This window comes from Eurosta solidaginis, chromosome 4 (genome assembly GCF_040869045.1).
Source record: "Eurosta solidaginis isolate ZX-2024a chromosome 4, ASM4086904v1, whole genome shotgun sequence".
Taxonomy (NCBI): Eukaryota; Metazoa; Arthropoda; class Insecta; order Diptera; family Tephritidae; genus Eurosta; species Eurosta solidaginis.
The window spans coordinates 132,111,110-132,133,263 of record NC_090322.1 but is presented as its reverse complement, the minus strand read 5'-3'; the positions used below and the strand labels follow the sequence as shown (position 1 = coordinate 132,133,263).

Here is a 22,154-nt window from a genome sequence, read left to right as displayed (position 1 = left end):
ATATATGAAAATAAAAATTGCTTCTCGCCTAGCATAGCTAATAGCGAGCACTCTGCCGTGAGCCTAACACTTTCAAAACTTAAAAAAAAAAAATAAATATAAGGCGCGCTAACCTCCGAAGAGATCTAAGGCCGAGCTTCTCTTCCAATTTGCGTCGTGCTCCTCTTGATTTTCCCTACAAATTGGCCGGACGGGACCTACATGATTTTATGCCGACTCCGAGCGGCATCTGCAAGGCAGATGAGTTTTCACTGAGAGCTTTTCATGGCAGAAATACACCCGGAGCGCTTGCCAAACACTGCCGAGGGGCGACCCCGCTTAGACAAATTTTCTTCTAATTGAAAAACCTTATTTCTAAAATTTTTGATGTTGTTTTGCCCGGGGTTTGAACCCAGGGCATCCGGTGTGGTAGGCGGAGCACGCTACCATCACACCACAGTGGCCGCCTTTCAAAACTTATACAAGGAAATTCTATGCATTACTTCTCGTTTGGCACGTTGATATTTAAATCTTTCTCACCCAGCTCAATTAGTTTAAGCAATTCCAGGACTATTGTGGTGTTAAGCCACGCAAATTGAAAATTAAGCAAATGCAAGAGAGATTTGATTTCGCAACAAATGTTTTGTACAAAATTATTCCTATACGTGCTAGCAGAACCCCTGAGGCCTGGGTTCAAAACTCACACTTACTGAATCTAGGCTCTGATATGAAGTTTAAACGTTAAGGGGATAACTAAGCATCTATAAAAATAGCGCTAACAAAATTGCCTAGTTTCATTTATGATTTACTGAGTTTTCCACATACATAGATCGGCCACACCAGAACGCAAATTTTGAACCGTTTCTTACTAAAACCTAACTGCACTATATATTTTATTTCATTGCAATCAACGACATAATTCTCGAAGCAAGAGCTTTGTGACCAAAACTAGGTTCACAACGTTTGGTTGGTGAAAGACATACGACTTATCCTACATATGTCAAAATATAGTACCATTTCTGGTTGCATGCACATATATTTCATTGCTCAGCTTTAATTAAAGGAAAGTCTTCACTATGTTTAGTAAAATTTTATATAGAAACATCATACAATTTTGTATTTTATACTAATAAAATAAAACAAAAATTTGGTCGTTTTTTCGATGAATTTTGGTCCCAAATGTAAACATGGTGTGGCACCGTATTCGCTTTACCGAAAATGTCTCACTACCGAAATGTCTCGCTTTACCGAAATGATACGAGGTTAACGAATAAATGGGACGATGTGTATGTATATGCGTATTATGCATGATAAGTTTCTACATAGGTATATTGTAATTTATTCTGTGAAAATACATAATGTAAACAAATATGTATAGCAAGAGGCAACACTTTTTTACTATTATCTTTACTTATTTGCGCTTACAATTCTTTAGTTTTCAGTTTTGCCTTTTTCTAAACAACAGCTGTTGTGTGGTTATATCGATGTAACCACCTACTTTTGTGGGTAAACAATTATCCGGGTATTTTCGCAGGTAGAATACCAAAAGGATGTAAAAGTTGCCGCATGATTTCGTTACCGTGGGGAAGAATGTTGTTACCACACTAGAATCGGGGCGTTAGAGTCAACATCAGTAAATATTTATAACTTGCATAATCTCAGTAGACACAGAGAAACTGTCTCGGCATTGTTACATTACTCTCGCGATCCAGCTGCTTAATATTCCGCTCAAAAGCTTTGCAAATTCGCATGCTCTTAAGATATGCCTGCGTGGTAGATAAGTCAGTCGGAATGAAATATTTGCGGTGGTATTTTATAAAGTGCTGCTGTTATCACCGGTGTTTAAGCAAATAATTTTAGCGGGGTAATTGAGCTCAAAAAATTATATGTTCAAAATACACTTACACAATGTCAAGTGAGTGCGCATCTAGAATTTCACACATATGCATGTGGGTGCGCCTTATTTTACAAGATTTGTTCTTTTTCAAGTTAGACCACGCCTCTAGAAATTTTTTGCAATCATAAAAACGTGAATTGCGATAGTGAATTTAATGAAAAGGTTAAAGCAGAAGACTTTGACCTGAAAGCTACAGCGATTTATTAATAAACGAAAACTGATTTTAACTAAGTTTGAACCACAATGATATAACCTCCGCGAGTGCTTATGAACTAATGCAGATTCCTAGGAGTATTGCTTGCATTTCAACAGAAATGTGTCTCCTCATACTTAAATAACTCGCGCCCTAATGTACATGCTATTCGTAAGTCTCTGTAAAACTTTGGTTCTTCTCTATCAGGTGATTCCAGCAAGTTTGTCTATACTGTTGCCATCGGGGTAGGAGTCACACTTGCTACCGGCTTCAGTTATTGGTACTATTTGCAATGGAAACAACGCAACACAATTCCGGAAAAATGGCGACGTATTGGTACATTGGAACAAATTAATTTATATCCAATTAAATCCTGTGCACCATTAAAATTAAATCCAAATACCGAGATCACTTGTGACGTGCTTGGCCTACAAATAAATGGTTGCCGTGATCGCGCTCTTATGGTGATCAATGATTCAAATGAAATGATTACCGCACGTGCTTATCCGCGTATGGTATTAATTGATACGAAGCTAGTAGGTCCACAACGACTAGCATTCACAGCACCTGGCATGGATACGATTGAATTGGATTTGAGCACTTTGAAGAAGGCGGAAGGCGAACAAGTCAAAATGAAAGTGTGGGACACTTCCGTCAATGCCGGTTTTGTTGGTGGTAAATATGATAAATGGATGTCCAAATATTTGCTACAAAAGGAAAGCGGCATGCGACTCGTCTACTATCCATCGGAGAACCCCGTGAAAGCAATTCGGTCACGTATGTTGCGAGAGCCGTACATTTTGGGTGCTGATCGTGTAAGCTTTAAGATATGTATATTAAATCCTTAGTTAAATAACGGGAATATGTGAAGTGTTATCGGCTTGTTCTCGGTTCGTTGTCGAAAAGTTATCGATTTAGTATCGATTCATTATCGACAACTTTACGGCGAGTTATCGGAAATTTAACGGTTTGTTATCAAAAACAACCGTTATCGGCAATATATCGATTTGTTGTCGAAAATCACGATCATCGGTTACTAATCGGTTTTTCAACGATAACGAACCGATAAACTGGCATACCCAAATCTCAATTTCTAAAATCAATGCGTTGATATAAGAATTCTGGGGTATGCTGATGATATTGACTTTAATGACCTTAACAAACGCTTTGTGAATTCTGCCTTTTCTGGATTCGATAATAAGCAGAGGGTCTTGCGGTAAATGAGGACAAGATAAAGTTCTTGCTGTCATTCATGAACGAATCGGTGCATTCGCGCCTTGGCAGCTACGTTACTGTTGACTGAAATGAATTCGAGACTGTGAAGGACTTCAAAAATCTGGAAACCAGCATGATCAGCATAAAAAAACGTAAGCTTAGATATCAAGCCTATACTAACAAGTGCTAATTTGGATTGAGTAGACAATTGAAAAGTAAAGTTCTCTCTGGACGAATCACCACCAAGTCGATATCATACCTGTTCTTATGTATGGTTCGGAATCATGAACGGTGTAAAAAGAAGATGACATGAAGCGCTCGAGAGCAAATTTCTTCGGATCATTTATGGCCCTGTGCGCACTGCCGACGGAGGTTGCGCTGTATGAGTTTTACTCATATATGACGGTAGTGCAGCGAATAAAAACCCAAAGGATTTTTATACTCAGCGTGCTTTGCACACAGAGTATATTAACTTTGATTGGATAACGGTTGGTTTTACATGTATAAAGGAATCGAGATAGATATAGACTTCCATATATCAAAATCATCAGTATCGAAAAAAATGTGATTGAGCCATATACGTCCGTCCGTCCGTCCGTTAACACGATAACTTGAGTAAATATTGAGATATCTTCACCAAATTTGGTACACGAGCTTATCTGAACCCAGAATAGATTGGTATTAAAAATGAGCGAATTCGGATGATAACCACACCCACTTTTTATATATATAAAATTTTGGAAAACACAAAAAACCTGATTATTTAGTAAATAATACACCTAGAATGTTGAAATTTGACATGTGGACTGATATTGAGACTCTTGACAAAAATTTGTTTAAATGGGCGTGGCACCGCCCACTTGTGATAAAATCAACTTTACAAATATTATTAATCATAAATCAAAAATCGTTAAACCTATTGTAACAAAATTTGGCAGAGAGGTTGCCTTTGTTACAAGGATTTTAAAGATTTTTAAATGGGCCGTGGACGAATAAAATAAGCCATATCTTTGCAAAAAAAGGGCTTTACATCAACGGTATTTCATTTCCCAAGTGGATTTATAACAATAAATAGGAAAAACTTCAAATTTTTAAAAATGGGCGTGGCATCGCCCCTTTTATGACTAAGCAATATTCTATATTTCGAGAGCCATAACTCGAAGAAAAATTAACGGATCGTAATGAATTTGTGTACACATATTTTCCTTATAGCAGAAAAAATTGACGGGATCGGTTAAAGACCACGCCCGCTTTTATATAAAACATGTTAAATAAGCTATAACTTAGCAAAAAATAGTTTTGAATCAATGATATTTCACTTATCAAGTTATATTTTAAGAGGAAATGGGGAAACACTTTTTTTTTAAACGGGCGGTGCCACTGTGTTATGTAGAAGAGTAATTTATCCGAAATTAAATATGCAATTGAAGCTCACGCTGAGTATATAATGTTCGGTTACACCCGAACTTAGCCTTCCTTACTTGTTGTTTTTGTGTTTATTTTCATACTCTAATTCTAAGTGTTTATCTGATCGCTAATCTTTGTTTCGTACTTTAGGGTACATTCACAGATGCCACCAGTTATATGATAATTAATTTAGCATCCATTGCCCATTTGAATACTCGCACTCCACGTCCAGTAGATCCATTACAATTTCGTGGCAGCTTCCATTTGAAAATGGACTCGGATGAACCATATGCTGAAGATCATTGGCAATGGGTGAAAATTGGAGATCAAGCCATATTTCGAGTGGTGGCTCCTTGTACACGATGTATCTTTACAAATATAAATGTGTTAACCGCAACGCGTGATCCCGATAGTCAGCCGTTGAGCACGTTAAATAAGTTAGTACTAAATTAAATTTTTATAAAATCTCTAATTGAGGGGATGTGTGGAATAACGGTGTAACTTAAGAATCAACCTTTTTAGAAAAGTGAAAAAACTTAGCAATGCAGGTAAAAATAAATTTATAATAATCCTCCTTGGTAGGATTTTAGATAAGAAAAAGTAACAAATTATATATATATATAATTTTATTAGAAAATGGATGATTTTTTTTTTTTTTTTTTGAGTTATACCGTTATTCCATAGATCGAATATCAAATATTTTGATTGAGATATTTTATTAAACAAAATAGTAGATACATTAATAACCATTGTTAAATATATTATATTCTATTATTTAGATGTGCTTATAACTATTTGTTATTTCCTTTTGTTATGTTTAGCAATCTTTTCGCACTACTGCAAAATTTTATTAGAGAGTTATACCGTTTTTCCATAAATGAAGCTAATATCTTTGTTAAATATCACTATTATTTTCTAAGATTAATATGGTATGTGTATGTAATCGTGCTCTTTTTATTTAGTTGATTTATGGAAAAACGGTGTAACTCGACTTATACCATTATTCCACACAGCCCCTCAATTAATACTTTTAAATTTTATTTTCAGATATCGTATGTTCAAAGACTATGCTAGCCCATCATTTGGCATTCATTTGGGTTTGCGTATAGCCGGCAAGATTAAGAAGGATGCTGTGATTTATGTAGAGGATAAATGAGATTTTGCAGTTTTTAAACTGAGCATAGAAAAAAATTTTATCGGAGAATATTTTTGTAAAAATTTATTGTATGCAATCCTTTAGCTATGCACTTGACAGTAAATTCGATTCGGAATTAGATAATAATGAAACTAATTTAATTTATGAGACAAAGGTAATTTGTTCCAAACTTTTATGCTAAACAATCTTTTCATAGATATTACGTTGGCTTGTTATCTATATATACATAGGCCTTTTGAAAATTTTGCGGGCCCTTAACGGCCAAACTATAATTCCAAGCTATAAAAAAATGTAAACAGGGGTTCTTAAGGATCAGTGCAAGTCATTTAAAAAAATTCAAAAAGGTTAATACAGCGCAAAAATATTAATTTAAAAATTACACCACACAAATGCCATAAACGTATTTTACCTGTGAGAATGTTTACACTCACACTACTCATTCTAAAAAAATTTAAGGCGCGATAGATAACCTTCCAATTTGCGTCGTGCTCCTTTAATTTTTCTTACAAATTGGCAGAACGGGACCTACTTATTTTATGCCGACTCCAACGTGTGTTAACATTGGTGGGATAACGAACACAAATTTGATCTCGCGAGAAAATGAACGAAGAGTCTGTGAATAGTTGCTTTGTTTTTTTGCTACACCTCCAGCACGAGAATCCGCAAATATATATGAGTAAATGAGTAATCTATTTTCCTGATATTCAAGAGATTGTCGAGTCGTCTTCGACAACAATAATGGAACAGTTATAAACTATAAGTAATTTTGCCTTTAAAGGAACTGGAGTGGGGGATTGGAAACGTGTTTTTCCCAACCTCCCAAAGAAGAGGGCTATGCCTTCGGAGAAGCCACTTTTTGCGCAAATATGTTAAAACTATGTTAACTATTTTTAAGTCTTGGAGTAGGGTTGGACTGAAACACGTTCTTTCTCACCTCCCAGGAAGTTCACTTAAGGACTGGTCTTTTGTAACTGTCAGTTACATATATCAATACTATCAATGTCGAAAAAACTTCAGTTCATGGGCCTTCAAAAATTAAAAGTGATTGCCCTTTCCCATACGAAATGAGAACACAATTGTGCTATGGAATGCAGACCCTTGGTTTAATTTGAACCATGTCCGTCTGTACGTACGTGCGCTTTTTTTTACAAGCCATAAAGCGAAGTGTTGAAGACATACAGACGTATTCTATAATGAGATTTGAAATTGTATCCGAAATAGCAAATGGCGCCATCTTCTTTTGGGTGTTCTCGAAATCGTTCCGTTTTATTAAAATTCCAAGTTGTTTCGAGTTTTTTAGTCGATGTTTAAAATGCCACACATTTGATGTTCGATTTTTAAAAGTGCCTCGGCTAGTGTCGTTCGGTTACGAGTAAGTACAAGTACATACTCGAGTATTTTGCTCAAGTACCAATAAGGAATGTAGGTATCGAGTACTAGGTGATATCGGAAAATCACTAACGCTCAGTGCGAGACTAAACTAGAGTTAAAGTTGACTAGAGTTTAACCCTGCTTTAACTGTAGTTTAAAGTCGCACTGTAAAACTGGGTAAAATTGTGGCGCAGAGATGTAAACATATATTCGAGAGTTGGCAATTTACAAACCGCCCTTAGGTTTTTGTGCTCAGCGTGCTTTGCACACAGAGTATATTAACTTTGAATGGATAACGGTTGGTTGTACAGGTATAAAGGAATCGAGATAGATAAGACTTCCATATATCAAAATCATCAGTGTCGAAAAAAATTTCATTGAGCCATGTCCGTCCGTCCGTCCGCCCGTTAGCATGATAACTTGAGTAAATATTGAGATATCTTCACCAAATTTGGTACACTAGCTTATCTGGATCCAAAATAGATTGGTGTTGAAAATGAGCGAAATCGGATGATAACCACGCCCACTTTTTATATATACAAAATTTCGGAAAACACGAAAAACCTGATAATTTAGTATATAATACACCTAGAATTTTGAAATCTGGCATGTGGACTGATATTGAGACTCTTCAGAAAAATTTTGTTTAAAATGGGCGTGGCACCGCTCACTTGTGATAAAATCAATTTTACAAATATTTTTAATCATAAATCAAAAACCGTTAAACCTATCGTAACAAAATTCGACAGAGAGGTTGCCTTTACTATAAGGAATGCTTTGGAGAAAAATTTATATGAAAGGTTTTTAAATGTCTTGGACGAATAAACAAAGCTATATTTTTGCCAAAAAGAGCTTTATATCAATGGTATTTCATTTCCCAAGTGGATTTATAACAATGAATAGGAAAACCCCCTTTTATGACTAAGCAATTTTCGATGTTTCGGGAGCCATAACTCGAAGAAAAATTAGTTCAGAATAGAACCATATGTATATGTATTATTGCGCAGCCTTGTAATTTTATTTACAAGACAAGAAAAAATTTCAATTTATGTACATACATTCGAATATTGAATACAAAAACAAAACATTTAAAAAGCTATATATCGGCACTGATGTTTGTGAGTGTATCTAGCCTGTAGTAGTCATGGCGGAAAGACCACCATGGTAGTAGTAATATAGGAGTATTACATATATGGAATAAATTCATCAGCAAAGTTATTTATTTTTTCAAGTTTTTCGAAACTTTCTATAGCGAAGAAGTGGCGGAGTTACAATATGATTTTGCGTATTTGAAATAAGAATCTATTTTGGTTCAAAATAGACCCGTGTAGTTAATTTGGAAGTCTTTATTTTTCTCGATATCCTGTTTACAAGCGTAGCTGGGTATAAAAGTAATCTACATGTGAAGATCGGCACAGATTAAAATTCTGTCTTATAAACAACTTTGCTAATATAAATGCTTTCTGATTTTACTTTGTGTATCAGTATTAAAATGCGATCCCCAACGGTTATTGGTTGGCTCGGAGTTAGTGCTGGTTTTCTGGCTTGTAGTATCACAGCATGGGTGGCTTACCGCAAACGACATCGAAAATGTAGACGATCACACAAAGCAAATGAATGGCAGCATCTGGGTACAGTGAAAACGATAAATTTCTATCCCTTGAAAGGCGCTGCACCCATCCGTTTACAACAAGTGGACTGCTCTGAGTATGGTTTCCATACGAACGGTTTATGGGAACGTTGCTTGGTTGCCTACGATAAGTCGGATAAGCTTGTATATTCTGGATCATATCCGCGTACGCTGAACATACGAGTCGTGATTTTGGGTCAGAGGGTGCTACGCTTGGAATCGTCAAATATGCCATCACCGATAAGAATTGATCTCAATGAATTGCTAAGAGACCCAAGTCAAATTGTAGAAAAGCTAAGGAATAAAGTTGTCACACGTTTGGTAGAATGTCACGTAAAACACCATGATTGGCTTTCCCGTGTCGTTTTGCAACAAGATCAGGGCTTACGATTGTACGTCAACCTGAAGCCGTTACCGCATGAAGCTATAGTGAGTTTCCAAAGTGAATGGTTCAAGTATTTATGGTTAACCATACTATTTTATCAATTTAAGGATATCTCCCCAATTATGGTAATGCATGAACGTTCTGCAATTGATTTGAATGAGCGTCTGAAAGAGCATAGTAGACCTGTGGACTGTCAACAATTTCGTGGAAATCTAGTTATCGATAGTAAGGCTGGCGTGCAACCCTATGACGAGGATAATTGGTTCTGGTTGAAAATCGGTGAAGAGACTGAGCATTCGATTATTATGCGTTATAACTCAGATTGCTTACGCTGTATCCTGGTCAATGTAAATGTCGATGATTGCACAAGAAATGTCGATTTCGAGCCTTCTAAAACGTTAAAAACGTGAGCAATAATAAGTGCACGACTTTCAGCGCAATATGTATATGGTTTTCTGTAGATTTCGCATACGAACTAATCCCAAGGAGCCTACTATGGGGGCTTTTTATGATATTTATAAAGAGGGGACGATTAAGACTGGCGCTGAAATTTATGTTCAATATCTGCAATAAATTATTTATCACAAAATTTTAGGTAGCTATGTATGATAGCTGTATTGTCCAGTATTTCTATTGAATTGTTAAGTTTTGAGGACGTGCTTGATATTGAATTCATAGCTGTAAAGCTCTTGTTCCCGAATTTTTTCTTATATATTTCTTGTTCCTACATACCGTCTCGGTCAGATATGTACGTTTATGATTGTCATAAAGCAGTTATGCACAGCCTACATTCTCGTTTGCGTGATAACGATCGCCTAGTGGTTCTTTGGGACTTTAATTTACCATACGTTAGTTGGATTGGCAACGATGATTCAAACTTTTTGACTCCTGTTACTCAGCATGATTTTATTGGTTCGCTTATGGAATTGCCGCTAGTTCAGATTAATAATGTAGTGAATTCTAAAAATAAGTTCTTAGATTTAGTTTTTGGTGATAGTTCAATAGGTACTGGTCTCAGTCGAATCCCTGCCTTATCCGTGCCTGAAGATCCTTTGCACCCCACACTTGAGGTTAAACTGGACTATTTACTGCCTACGATTAATTTCATGGAAGTTTCATGTCGTTCTCGTTCGAGATGTTTTAAAAAGGCTAACTTTGTTTTGCTTAATCAACTGTTAGCTTCCCACGATTGGTCTGACCTTTATGCTTGTACTGATGTTGAGGGTGCCACGTCTATTTTTTATAGTTACCTAAGTGACTTTATTAATCGTTGCGTTCCGGTTCATTTTGTTAAGGCTAAAAGTAGTAAACCACCTTGGTTCTCGAGGCAACTCGCTAACCTGAACAATATTAAATCGAGGCTCTATAAGCGTTTTAAAAGATCTGGTTCTTCTGAAGATTTTTCTAAATATTTAGTTGCCCGTTCTAATTTCCAACGCCTGAATCAAAACTGCTACAAGTCGTATTTAACAAGATGTAAAATTGAGTTTTTTAACAATCCTAAAAATTTTTACGGGTTTGTTAATTCAAAGCGCAAATCTTCGGGATTTCCATCATCTTTGTCTTTGGGTGGCAAGAATGCTAGCCTTGACCATGATATTGCCGACTTATTCGCAGACTTTTTCAAATCGACCTATTCGTCAACCTGTACCCAAACCGGTAGTTATCCGTTCGAAATAGTTAGTTCTAACTGTATTCTCAATCCAGTCATTGATAGTGCCACTGTACTTCAGAGTTTTTTAGCTCTGAAACCGATTTTTTCTCCAGGGCCCGATGGTATTCATCAAGATCGGTGCTTCTTCTTAAGCACATCAGATACCGCTCGCTAACCTCTGAGCGCCAATTCTTTGTTACTGCAATACGTCTTTGGAACTCGCTACCTACTAGTCTTCGACTCTTAAGTAATGCTCTGCACTTCAGAAAAGAGCTAACATCATTTTTTAACGACTCTTAAACTGGATCTCAAATTGTTGTTGTTAAAATGTTCATTTCTAAGTCCTTTTCCTTTCTCTGTGTCTTCTTTCTTTGTTTGTTAAATACTATTCAATCTATAACCAGCCAAAGGTTATCATCACTACTGCTGTCTTTTAATATTTATTAACTACTTTTCTTTAGTTTTAAGATTTACATTTACATACATAAATATTTCACTATTGTCCGCTATATTTAATTTAATTTGATTAATCTAATTTATTATTATAAATGTTCAATTTTTATAGCTCATGCTATTCATGACTAGCACTGTTAAATAATTTGTCAAAATTGTTGTGCTAGGAACAAATTTTCAAATAAATACATACATACATACATTCCTGGCTGTGCGCTTAAGTTCTGTGCTGTGAACTTAACAGAACCGATCGTAAAATTGTTCAATTTATCTTTGCAATCGGCGTCATTTCCATCAATTTGGAAACAGTCATTTATCATACCTCTGCACAAGAAAGGTAGTAGATCTAATATTGAGAATTATAGGGGAATTGCTAAGCTTTCAGCTATTCTTAAAACCTTTGAACAAATAATTACCTGTCAGCTTCAAAATTCGTGTACTTCCATATTATCACCCTTTCAGCATGGGTTTGTGAGTTGTAGATCAACCACCAAAAACCTACTTGAGTTTACCTCTTTAGTTAGGGATGGTTTTTTGGCTAACAAGCAAACAGATGTGATTTATACGGATTTTAGTAAAGCTTTTGATTCAGTGAATCACGAACTTCTGATTCTGAAGCTTGATTTACTGGGTTTTCCGAAGAATCTGACTTCATGGCTCTCAAGCTATCTTTCTAATAGAACCCAAAAGATGTTTTATAAAAATATTATTTCAAAATCAATTCATGTTACCTCTGGTGTACCTCAGGGCAGTCAATTAGGCCCATTGCTTTTTACTATTTTTATTAATGATCTGCCGCAGATTTTGAGTCATTCACGAGCTCTTTGTATGCCGATGATGTAAAAATTTGCTATACATGCTTACCTTCGGATTTAACTTGCTCAAATCTACTTCAGGTTGATTTGAACTCATTTCATGGTGTACAATAAATGCATTAGTTCTAAACTGTTCCAAATGTAAGTTCATGACATTTCATCGTGTGAAGCCTATCCTGTCGTCTTATGCACTTTATGGCACTCTTATGGAGCGTATATCTTCGATTAACGATTTAGGGGTTCTGTTTGACTCGAAACTGTGCTTCAATTCACATATTTCAGCTGTTACTAATAAAGCAGTGGGTACCCTTGGTTTCGTTAAACGCTGGGCTAAGGAGTTCAAGGATCCGAATCTGACCAAAGTCCTCTACACTTCGCTGGTCCGCCCAATACTTGAGTATTGCTCGTGTGTTTGGTGTCCATTATATATTACTCATATAAAGCGTATTGAGTCTGTGCAGAAACAATTTTTAATTTTTGCTCTACGGGCCTTTAACTGGGACTCAAATCTTCATCTTCCGTCTTATAGAAGTAGACTTCTTCTCATTAATTTGCCAACTCTGGAAAATCCTAGAATATTACTCGGGGTAATGTTCCTGCATAAGCTAATTCTAGGTGAGGTTGACTCCTCTGAGCTGCTACCCCGATTGAACTTTGCAGTTCCTGCTAGGGTGTCCAGACACTACGTGCCCTTCCATTTACCCCTGTGTCGTATAAATTTTGGCAAAAATGATCCTATACGTGTTTGGTGCTCGTACTATAACGACTTGTATAATTGCATTAGTATCGAATGTTCGTTGGTTGCCTTACGCAATGCTATACTTGTCAGTCTCAACTGATATCTTAAAGTTTACTTGTTTAATTTGTAATGATAGTTTAATTTTAGTTCTTGTTCAATGTTAAACAAAATTGTAAATTTTAATTAATTCCATTTTTAATTCTATACTTGTATATATTTTTACGCTATCTTTTTTTTTATGTTACTTTCCTTTGTATTTTGTTAGTCGACCACTCCTGTTAGTTCACTTTAAATAATTAAATAAATAAATAAATAAAATAAAATGTCTTTGTACATTCAATAAACCATCCTAAAAGGTTCGACGTGATCACATCATTTCATTGGCATGCCAGTCGAGTTTGCACCTGAGGTTCAAGTATCAGAGTGTACAGCTACAATTCCCGAACATTCGACAAATATTGTGTTGTTCAATATTCAAGTGATCGAAAATTGAAATAGATATGAATTTAGGCACACCAAGCTACATATAAACCTTAAAATAAAATTATATTAAATTCATTAAATTAAAAAACACAAATTAGATAAAAAACAACATAAAATTAACAAATTCATTTTATTAAATATTTTTGGAAAAATTCATACAACGTGATATCAGGACGGTCAAGGGGACAGCTATTTCGACTATACCTTGTAAATCTCTTCAATTTTTTTTTTCGTGGGAGCGAAATTTGGACCAGATGATCGATTAGTTTTCTTGATTTTCCGACAGCATGGGTAACTGACTATATTGGAACGATTTTCCGTCATCTCTTGTCAAATTTGATTTTAACACAAGCCGGTTTCGGCGTTGCACTATAATCAGTATAATTTTTAGAAGAAACAATAACACTGTGGGACACCATAAAACCTGAAAAATCATACCATTTTTCTACTAGATTTCGCAGAACTCAGAATGAATGCATGCAAGATTTTCCCCGGACACGCCCAAGACCCGAATTTAAGAGCAAAAAACTGGGGTTTCGTACCCATGGATTCTTGCGAGCATATTATTTTGTTGGCATTAACCTGATTTCCGGTCTTCTTCGGTTCGTGTTAGAAGAGATTTAGACCTTTCTGATATCGATTAGGAAAATGTAACACAACTATGAAAATTTTCCCAATCACCAATTTTTTTTTTACTTTCTTTCGGGTTTCGTCAAGTTTGGAGCTCTGTATGCACTAATTTATAGGAAGACTATGCCAACCCTGCATTGCATCAAAAGTGAAAGTTAATTATGAGTTCAATGAGTATAAATCTTGTATATATGCGAAAAACTAACTGTGTTATTAAAATTTTAAAGATAACCAAATTTGAAAAAAAAGTTGTATCAAAACGACTAAGAAATCTTTACTTTGCCCAAATATAGAACCACCCTGCGCAGACAAATTTGACTGAAACTGATGTAGTTCTCAACCGATTTTAGACATTTTAACAGTTTTGAATAGAAAAAACTTCACTCTTTAATATGGGATTCCTGGGACTTGATGTCTTACTCACATTTGTTGAAACTTTGGCTCTGAAAACGGTGTTCACCGGGCGTGTATTTGCAAATTAACTTACCAACTCTGTACGAATGCCGTTGCTCAGGGGTTTTTCTTTGATACCTATAGCATCGAACAGCAGCATCTCCATGTTCCAACCCTTTTAAGACTGCAAGTTTCAACCCCTTTGATGAATATTTATGTTTGAGTCTACAACTATTGGATATGGCGAAGCTCTTAAATCATACATTGATCTCATCTGCCAGAGCAAGGCATGAGCCAAGTACATATGAATGGCAATTACAGCTCAATGCAATATGTAAAGCAAAGTATCAACAATGTTCTATATATTAGCACTAATAAGATAAAAGTGCATATTCACCATGATCTCTATTTCTCACAAACAAATTTGGTGATATACTTACATCTTTGTTTATAAGGATGTAACTGATGTTAGTGTAACGAGACTGAAATCGGAGCCAAAAATTTGCTTTATTGGGATCCGAACCGAAATCGGAAATATAAGCGGGGACAAGATACATATTAGGGTGGAGTGAATTAATTTTTTTTTTCGAAATCGCTTTTGGTTGACCTCCAGAAAGTTGCCTTTCTAGACCATAAATAAGGTTGAAAATTTTTATTTCATTCATCATATGTTTAGAGGTGCCCCAACGCAGCTAAACTTTGCAAAAGACGGTAGGTACACATTTTTTTTTTTTTGTTTTTTGTGTTATTGATTTACTTTCGCTTGTTGTTATTGTGCTCATTGAGGCCCACTTATTTTCATGGCCTAGTATGTCCCAGTAAAACTTTTACTTATACACTTGATTACAAACATACTACTATCAACAAAAAACTGTAAAACACCATTTAAAATTTGTGGTTTTTAGTAATAATATGTAATTTTACTAAAGTTATGTATATTAAAAAAGAAACAAAATAAATATTTAAACAATGAGCTTTGTAAAATCGCGATTATTTTGCTCAATTTCTTGGGGCCGGGGGCACCTCAAAACGCCATCCGACGAAAATAATATTTGGTGGTTTTGGCTAACTCTTATAAAGACAACTTTTCATTGCTAGGCCATTACAAACAAAAAAAAATCCATAGGGTATCACTCCACCCTAATACATATAGCTTGTTTGAAGAACATCATGAATAAAATAAGACAAATATAATATCAACTCTCTTCAATGAAAGAATAAACTAATCAGAAAAACTAGTCCGTAAAAGATCAAACTTATTTATATCAAGTAAAATTCACAGATTTGGCTAATACTGATGAGTCCAGATTTAAAAAATTCTTACTAGAACTTTTTATTTTTATTTAACTATTATCACTAAGTATACGTGAACTAGTACATTTTTGGTTTAAGATTGGTATACTTCTGTGAGAAATTCAACAATTGGTATTTAAAAAAACTCCTTGCGTGATATACATATGTACCTGGGAGGAGATTAAGGTCGTTGTTGAAGCGATAAAGGCACTTCCCGAATGTTTTGGGAGTGTTTTCGATGATGGTCCTTTTGTGTTCCTTTTTAATCTTTCCCACAAATAGGCGGTATGTTTTATGCCGACTCCAAATGGCAGCTGCAAGGTAGATGAATTTGCAGAGAATAGCTTATCATGGAATACGTGCTCTCAGGACGCCGTCCTTATAGCAGGACGCCTAGGGCGTGGTCCTTAACCAATCTTATCCATTTTTACTAGAAATATTTCATTCTATAAGGAAAATATCTGTACCCAATTTCGTTACGATATTTAAATTTTTCTTCGAGTGATGGCTCCCGAAACATTGAAAATTACTTAGACAAAAAAGGCGCGGTGCCACACTCATTTTATTAAAATAGGAGAGTGTAGTTCCAATACTGAAATAAAAAAGGAACTATTTTTTTGTAATAATTAATATATTTTTAATTGAATCGTTAGTACAAAAATTGAATTTTCACAGGAATGAAAATTTTTGAAGTCACCAAATTCAAAATTGAAAACCAAAAATACATGAATACATTTAAAAATAATAACAAAACAAGTAAGGAAGGTTAAGTTCGGGTGTAACCGAACATTACATACTCAGTTGGGAGCTATGGTGACAACATAAGGGAAAATAACCATGTAGGAAAATGAACCGAGGGATACCCTGGAATGTGTTTATATGACATGTGTATCAAATGAAAGGCACTAATAAGTATTTTATGAGGGAGTGGGCCATAGTTCTATAGGTGGACGCCATTTAGGGATATAGCCATAAAGGTGGATCAGGGTTGACTCTAGAATGCGTTTGTACGATATGGGTATCAAACGAAAGGAGTTAATGAGTATTTTAAAAGGGAGTGGGCCTTAGTTCTATAGGCGTTCGCCTTTTCGAGATATCGCCATAAAGGTGGACTAGGGGTGACTCTAGAATGAGTTTGTACGATATGGGTATCAAATTAAAGGTATTAATGAGTATTTTAAAAGGGAGTGGGCCTTAGTACTATAGGTGGATGCCGTTTCGAAATATCGCCATAAAGGTGGACCAAGGGTGACTCTAGAATGTGTTTGTATGATATGGGTATCAAATTAAAGGTATTAATGAGGGTTTTAAAAGGGAGTGTTGGTTGTTGTATAGGTGGTCGCCTTTTCGAGATATCGCCAAAAAGGTGGACCAGGGGTGACTCTAGAATGCGTTTGTACGATATGGGTATCAAATTAAAGGTATTAATGAGTATTCTAAAAGGGAGTAACCATTAGTTCCATAGATGGACGCCGTTTCGAGATATCGCCATAAAGGTGGACCAGGGGTGACCCTAGAATTTGTTTGTACAATATGGGTATCAAAAGAAAGGAGTTAATGAGTATTTTAAAAGGGAGTGGGCCTTAGTTCTATAGGTGGACGCCTTTTCGAGGTATCGCAATAAAGTGGGACCAGGGGTGACGCTAGACTTTTTTTGTACGATATGGGTATCAAATAAAAGGTGCTAATGAGTATTTTTAAAAGGGAGTGGGCCTTCGTTCTATAGGCGTTCGCCTTTTCGAGATATCGCCATAAAGGTGGACTAGGGGTGACTCTAGAATGAGTTTGTACGATATGGGTATCAAATTAAAGGTATTAATGAGTATTTTAAAAGGGAGTGGGCCTTAGTACTATAGGTGGATGCCGTTTCGAAATATCGCCATAAAGGTGGACCAAGGGTGACTCTAGAATGTGTTTGTATGATATGGGTATCAAATTAAAGGTATTAATGAGGGTTTTAAAAGGGAGTGTTGGTTGTTGTATAGGTGGTCGCCTTTTCGAGATATCGCCAAAAAGGTGGACCAGGGGTGACTCTAGAATGCGTTTGTACGATATGGGTATCAAATGAAAGGTGTTAATGAGTATTCTAAAAGGGAGTAACCATTAGTTCCATAGATGGACGCCGTTTCGAGATATCGCCATAAAGGTGGACCAGGGGTGACCCTAGAATTTGTTTGTACAATATGGGTATCAAAAGAAAGGAGTTAATGAGTATTTTAAAAGGGAGTGGGCCTTAGTTCTATAGGTGGACGCCTTTTCGAGGTATCGCAATAAAGTGGGACCAGGGGTGACGCTAGACTTTGTTTGTACGATATGGGTATCAAATAAAAGGTGCTAATGAGTAGTTTTAAAAGGGAGTGGGCCTTCGTTCTATAGGCGTTCGCCTTTTCGAGATATCGCCATAAAGGTGTACTAGGGGTGACTTTAGAATATGTTTGTACGATATGGGTATCAAATGAAAGGTGTTAATGAGTATTTTAAAAGGGCGTGGGGCTTAGTTCTATAGGTGGACGCCTTTTCGAGATATCGCCATAAAGGTGGACCAAGGGTGACTCTAGAATGAGTTTGTACGATATGGGTATCAAATTAAAGGTATTAATGAGAGTTTTAAAAGGGAGTGGTGGTAGTTGTATATGTGAAGGCGTTTTCCAGACCAAAATGTGGACCAGGGTGACCCAGAACATCATCTGTTGGATACCGCTAATTTATTTATATATGTAATATCTGCCAAGATTTTAAGGGTTTTTTATTTCGCCCTGCAGAACTTTTTCATTTTCTTCTACTTAATATGGTAGGTGTTACAACCATTTTATAAAGTTTTTTCTAAAGTTATATTTCGTGTCAATAAAACAATCCAATTACCTTACCATGTTTCATCCCTTTTTTCGTATTTGGTATAGAACTATGGCTTTTTTTTTCATTTTTCGTAATTTTCGATATCGAAAAAGTGGGCATGGTCATAGTCGGATTTCGTTCATTTTTCATACCAAGTAATGTGAGTTCAAGTAAGCACGTGAACTAAGTTCATAAAAGATATGTCGATTTTTGCTTAAGTTATCGTGTTAACGGCCATGCGGAAGGACAGACGAACGACCGTGTATAAAAACTGGGCGTGGCATCAACCGATTTCATCCATTTTCACAAAAACATTTAGCGACATAAAATCTATGCCCCCACCAAATTTCAAAAGGATTGGTTAATTTTTGTTCGACTTATGGCGTTAAAAGTATCCTAGACAAATTAAATGAAAAAGGGCGGAGCCACGCCCATTTTGAAATTTTCTTTTATTTTTGTATTTTGTTGCACCATATCATTACTGGAGTTGAATGTTGACATAATTTACTTATATACTGTAAAGATATTAAATTTTTTGTTAAAATTTTACTTTAAAAAAAATTTTTTTTTTAAGTGGGCGTGGTCCTTCTCCGATTTTGCTAATTTTTATTAAGCGTACATATAGTAATAGGAGTAACGTTCCTGCCAAATTTCATCATGATATCTTCAACGACTGTCAAATTACAGCTTGCAAAAATTTTAAATTACCTTCTTTTAAAAGTGGGCGGTGCCACGCCCATTGTCCAAAATTTTACCAATTTTCTATTCTGCGTCATAAGTTCAACCAATCTACCAAGTTTCGTTGCTGTATCTGTCTTTTGTAATGAATTATCGCACTTTTTCGGTTTTTCGAAATTTTCGATATCGAAAAAGTGGGCGTGGTTATAGTCCGATGCATACCAAATTTCATCAAGATACCTCAAAATTTACTCAAGTTATCGTGTTAACGGACGGACGGACGGACATGGCTCAATCAAATTTTTTTTTTGATATATGGAAGTCTATATCTATCTCGTTTCCTTTATATATGTACAACCAACCGTTATCCAATCAAACTTAATATACTCTGTGAGCTCTGCTCAACTGAGTATAATTACAAAGTAAAATATTGTAAAGTTAAAATTATAAACAAACCTTACAATACTCCCCCTTCAAGAAAAATCAACATCAAACAAATAAAAAGTAACTCTCTTTTTAAGTGTATTGTTAGTGTTGTTTGTATCTGTTGTTTCAATTATTGCTGGTTTTAATCTGTCAATTGGAATAGTGTTAATAGTATCATTGATTTCCAATTTAAAATATTTTCGTTCTTTTTCCACAATTTTGTATGGTCCCTCATATGGTTGCTGTAATGAGCGTTTATCTATAACTCGAACAAATGCAAATTTACAAGTTTGAAGACCTTTTGGAACATAAATTCCTGTATCACAATTTCTATGATGACTTAAATTTGATTTAATATTCCGAAAATGTTCACGTAAACTACTTAAAATTTCAGTTGATGAATTATTCTCAGCTGATGGAACAACAAGTTCCCCCGGTAAACGTACATTTTGACCAAAAACCATTTCCGCTGGTGTAGCTGAAATATCCTCTTTGTAAATAGATCGCAACCCAAGTAGTATGACAGGTAACTCGTCATACCAATTGTTTGATCCATCTCTAGCCATTATAGTAATTTTTAGCTGCCTATGAAACCTTTCAACCATACCATTTCCTTGAGGGTGATAAGCCGAAGTAGTAATATGATGACTACCGAGTAATTTGGTTAACTCTAAAAACAATTTTGATGTGAATTAGCTACCTTGGTCGGTGGTTATTTTCAATGGAACTCTAAAACGAGATATATATTCTTTGAAAAATTTGTTCGCAATTGTTGACGCTGAAATATCTTTTAGAGCATATGCCTCTGGCCAACGAGTAAATCTATCAATTATTGTTAAAATAAAACGATGTCCTTTCGAAATAGGTAACGGTCTAACTATATCTAGATGTATAAGCTCAAATCTATTCTTAGGAATGGAAATTTTGACAACAGGAGACTTTGTGTGACGATGAACTTTGGATTTTTGACAGTTAAGACACTCTTTTGACCAACTATTAATATCTTTAGTCATGTTAGGCCAAAAATATTTTTTAATTATGAGTCGCCGTGTATCTCTTGTACCAGGATGTGCAATTCCATGCAGCATGTCAAATACCGTCTTCCGTAATTTACTCGGTACAAATGGTCTAGGTGTATCTCCAGAAACTTCACACCAAATATTGAAATTTAATGTAGGTATATTAATAAACTTCAAATTTAAAAATTGTATTTTAGATATTAAATAAAAAAATAAATAAATGTAAGGCGCGATAACCTCCGAATAGATCTAAGGCCGAGCTTCTCTTCCAATCTGCGTCGTGCTCCTCTTGATTTTCCCTACAAATTGGCCGGACGGGACCTACATGTTTTATGCCGACTCCGAACGGCATCTGCAAAGCAGATGAGTTTTCACTGAGAGCTTTTCATGGCAGAAATACACCCGGAGTGCTTGCCAAACACTGCCGAGGGGCGACCCCGCTTAGAAAAATTTTCTTCTAATTGAAAAACCTTATTTCTAAAATTTTGATGTTGCTTTGCCCGGGAGTTGAACCCAGGGCATACGGTGTGATAGGCGGAGCACGCTACCATCACACCACGGTGGTTCGTTTAAATCTCTGTCATTTTGTTGTTCGCTTTGTAAAATTTTGAAATTCAGCTCTGTATTGTGTATTGCATTAACTTCGAAAGCTCTAGACAGCGTATCTGCTACAACATTGGATTCTCCTTTAATGTATTGTATGTCATCAGTAAATTGTGCTATAAATTCCAAATGTCTCGTTTGTCTGGGACTCCGTTCTGTTTTTAATTTAAAGCTGTAGTTAAAGGTTTGTGGTCCGTAAAAACTGTAAATTGTCGTCCTTCCAAAAGATATCGAAAATGTTTTATATTTAAATAAATTGCCAATAATTCCCTATCAAATGCGCTGTACTTAATTTCGGTTGGAGAAAGTTTTTTAGAAAAAAATGCAAGAGGTTCAATTTTGTTATTATATGTTTGTTGTATAACACCACCAATAGCCGTATTAGATGCATCTACTGTTAAAGATAATTTGGCATCTTTGTTAAAATGATTTAACAATATCGTAGATGCAAATTTATCCTTAATGCATTCAAAAGCTTCACTCGATATAGCGTCCCATATTAAAGTTTTGTCACGTTTCTTACTTGTTCTGTTAATTAGATCATAAATTTTGTTCGTAAATTCTGCTAATTTTGGAATATATCTATGGTAATAGTTTACCATGCCTATAAATTTTTGGGCTTGCTTAACTGATTTCGGACGTTCGAAATTGCGAATAGCTGCTACCTTTTCGTCAGAAGGTCGAATACCTGTACCAGAAATATTATGTCCTAAAAAGTCTATATTTGATACGCCGAAAGTATATTTACTTGGTTTAATGTTTAAACCGTACTCTGAAAGGCGTTGAAAAAGTATACGCAAATGTTTTAAATGTTGTTCTTCGTCTTTACTTGCAAAAAGCAAGTCGTCGATATAAGAATATACAAAATCTAAGTCACTGACTATTTCGTTAATGAATCTT

At 35.5% G+C, this 22,154-nt stretch overlaps 2 protein-coding genes across 4 annotated transcripts; both read left to right on the top strand.

Annotated features, from left to right (window-relative positions):
* The first annotated feature begins 1,764 nt into the window (after positions 1–1,764).
* Positions 1,765–5,992, top strand: LOC137250354 (mitochondrial amidoxime-reducing component 1-like). Of its 2 annotated transcripts, XM_067782988.1 has the most exons (5): positions 1,765–1,894; positions 2,277–2,884; positions 4,842–5,128; positions 5,739–5,862; positions 5,902–5,973. In XM_067782988.1, exons 1-4 carry the CDS (start codon positions 1,888–1,890, stop codon positions 5,845–5,847), a joined length of 1,011 nt encoding a protein of 336 aa, XP_067639089.1. In that variant the 5' UTR covers positions 1,765–1,887; the 3' UTR covers positions 5,848–5,862; positions 5,902–5,973. The 2 variants fall into 2 exon arrangements, with proteins under 2 accessions (XP_067639089.1, XP_067639088.1); XM_067782987.1 differs by having other exon boundaries at positions 5,739–5,992.
* Positions 5,885–9,815, top strand: LOC137250353 (mitochondrial amidoxime reducing component 2-like). 2 transcript variants are annotated; one of them, XM_067782986.1, is made up of 4 exons: positions 5,885–6,001; positions 8,704–9,277; positions 9,341–9,639; positions 9,695–9,815. In XM_067782986.1, the coding sequence occupies exons 1-4, from the start codon at positions 5,991–5,993 to the stop codon at positions 9,804–9,806; spliced, it is 996 nt and encodes a 331-aa protein (XP_067639087.1). In that variant the 5' UTR covers positions 5,885–5,990; the 3' UTR covers positions 9,807–9,815. The 2 variants fall into 2 exon arrangements, with proteins under 2 accessions (XP_067639087.1, XP_067639086.1); XM_067782985.1 differs by lacking the exon at positions 5,885–6,001 and having other exon boundaries at positions 7,350–9,277.
* The last annotated feature ends 12,339 nt before the right edge of the window (positions 9,816–22,154 follow it).

What these genes read in the sequence shown, in the direction of transcription:
- LOC137250354 (XM_067782987.1), top strand. An exon ending in ACATTTTGGGTGCTGATCGT is followed by an intron (nt 2,885 to 4,841) that starts GTAAGCTTTAAG and finishes TTCGTACTTTAG; the next exon opens with GGTACATTCACAGATGCCAC. An exon ending in CCGTTGAGCACGTTAAATAA is followed by an intron (nt 5,129 to 5,738) that starts GTTAGTACTAAA and finishes TTTTATTTTCAG; the next exon opens with ATATCGTATGTTCAAAGACT.
- LOC137250353 (XM_067782985.1), top strand. Translation starts at nt 8,675, where the DNA reads ATGCTTTCTGATTTTACTTTGTGTATCAGTATTAAAATGCGATCCCCA. An exon ending in CGTTACCGCATGAAGCTATA is followed by an intron (nt 9,278 to 9,340) that starts GTGAGTTTCCAA and finishes TATCAATTTAAG; the next exon opens with GATATCTCCCCAATTATGGT. An exon ending in CCTTCTAAAACGTTAAAAAC is followed by an intron (nt 9,640 to 9,694) that starts GTGAGCAATAAT and finishes GGTTTTCTGTAG; the next exon opens with ATTTCGCATACGAACTAATC.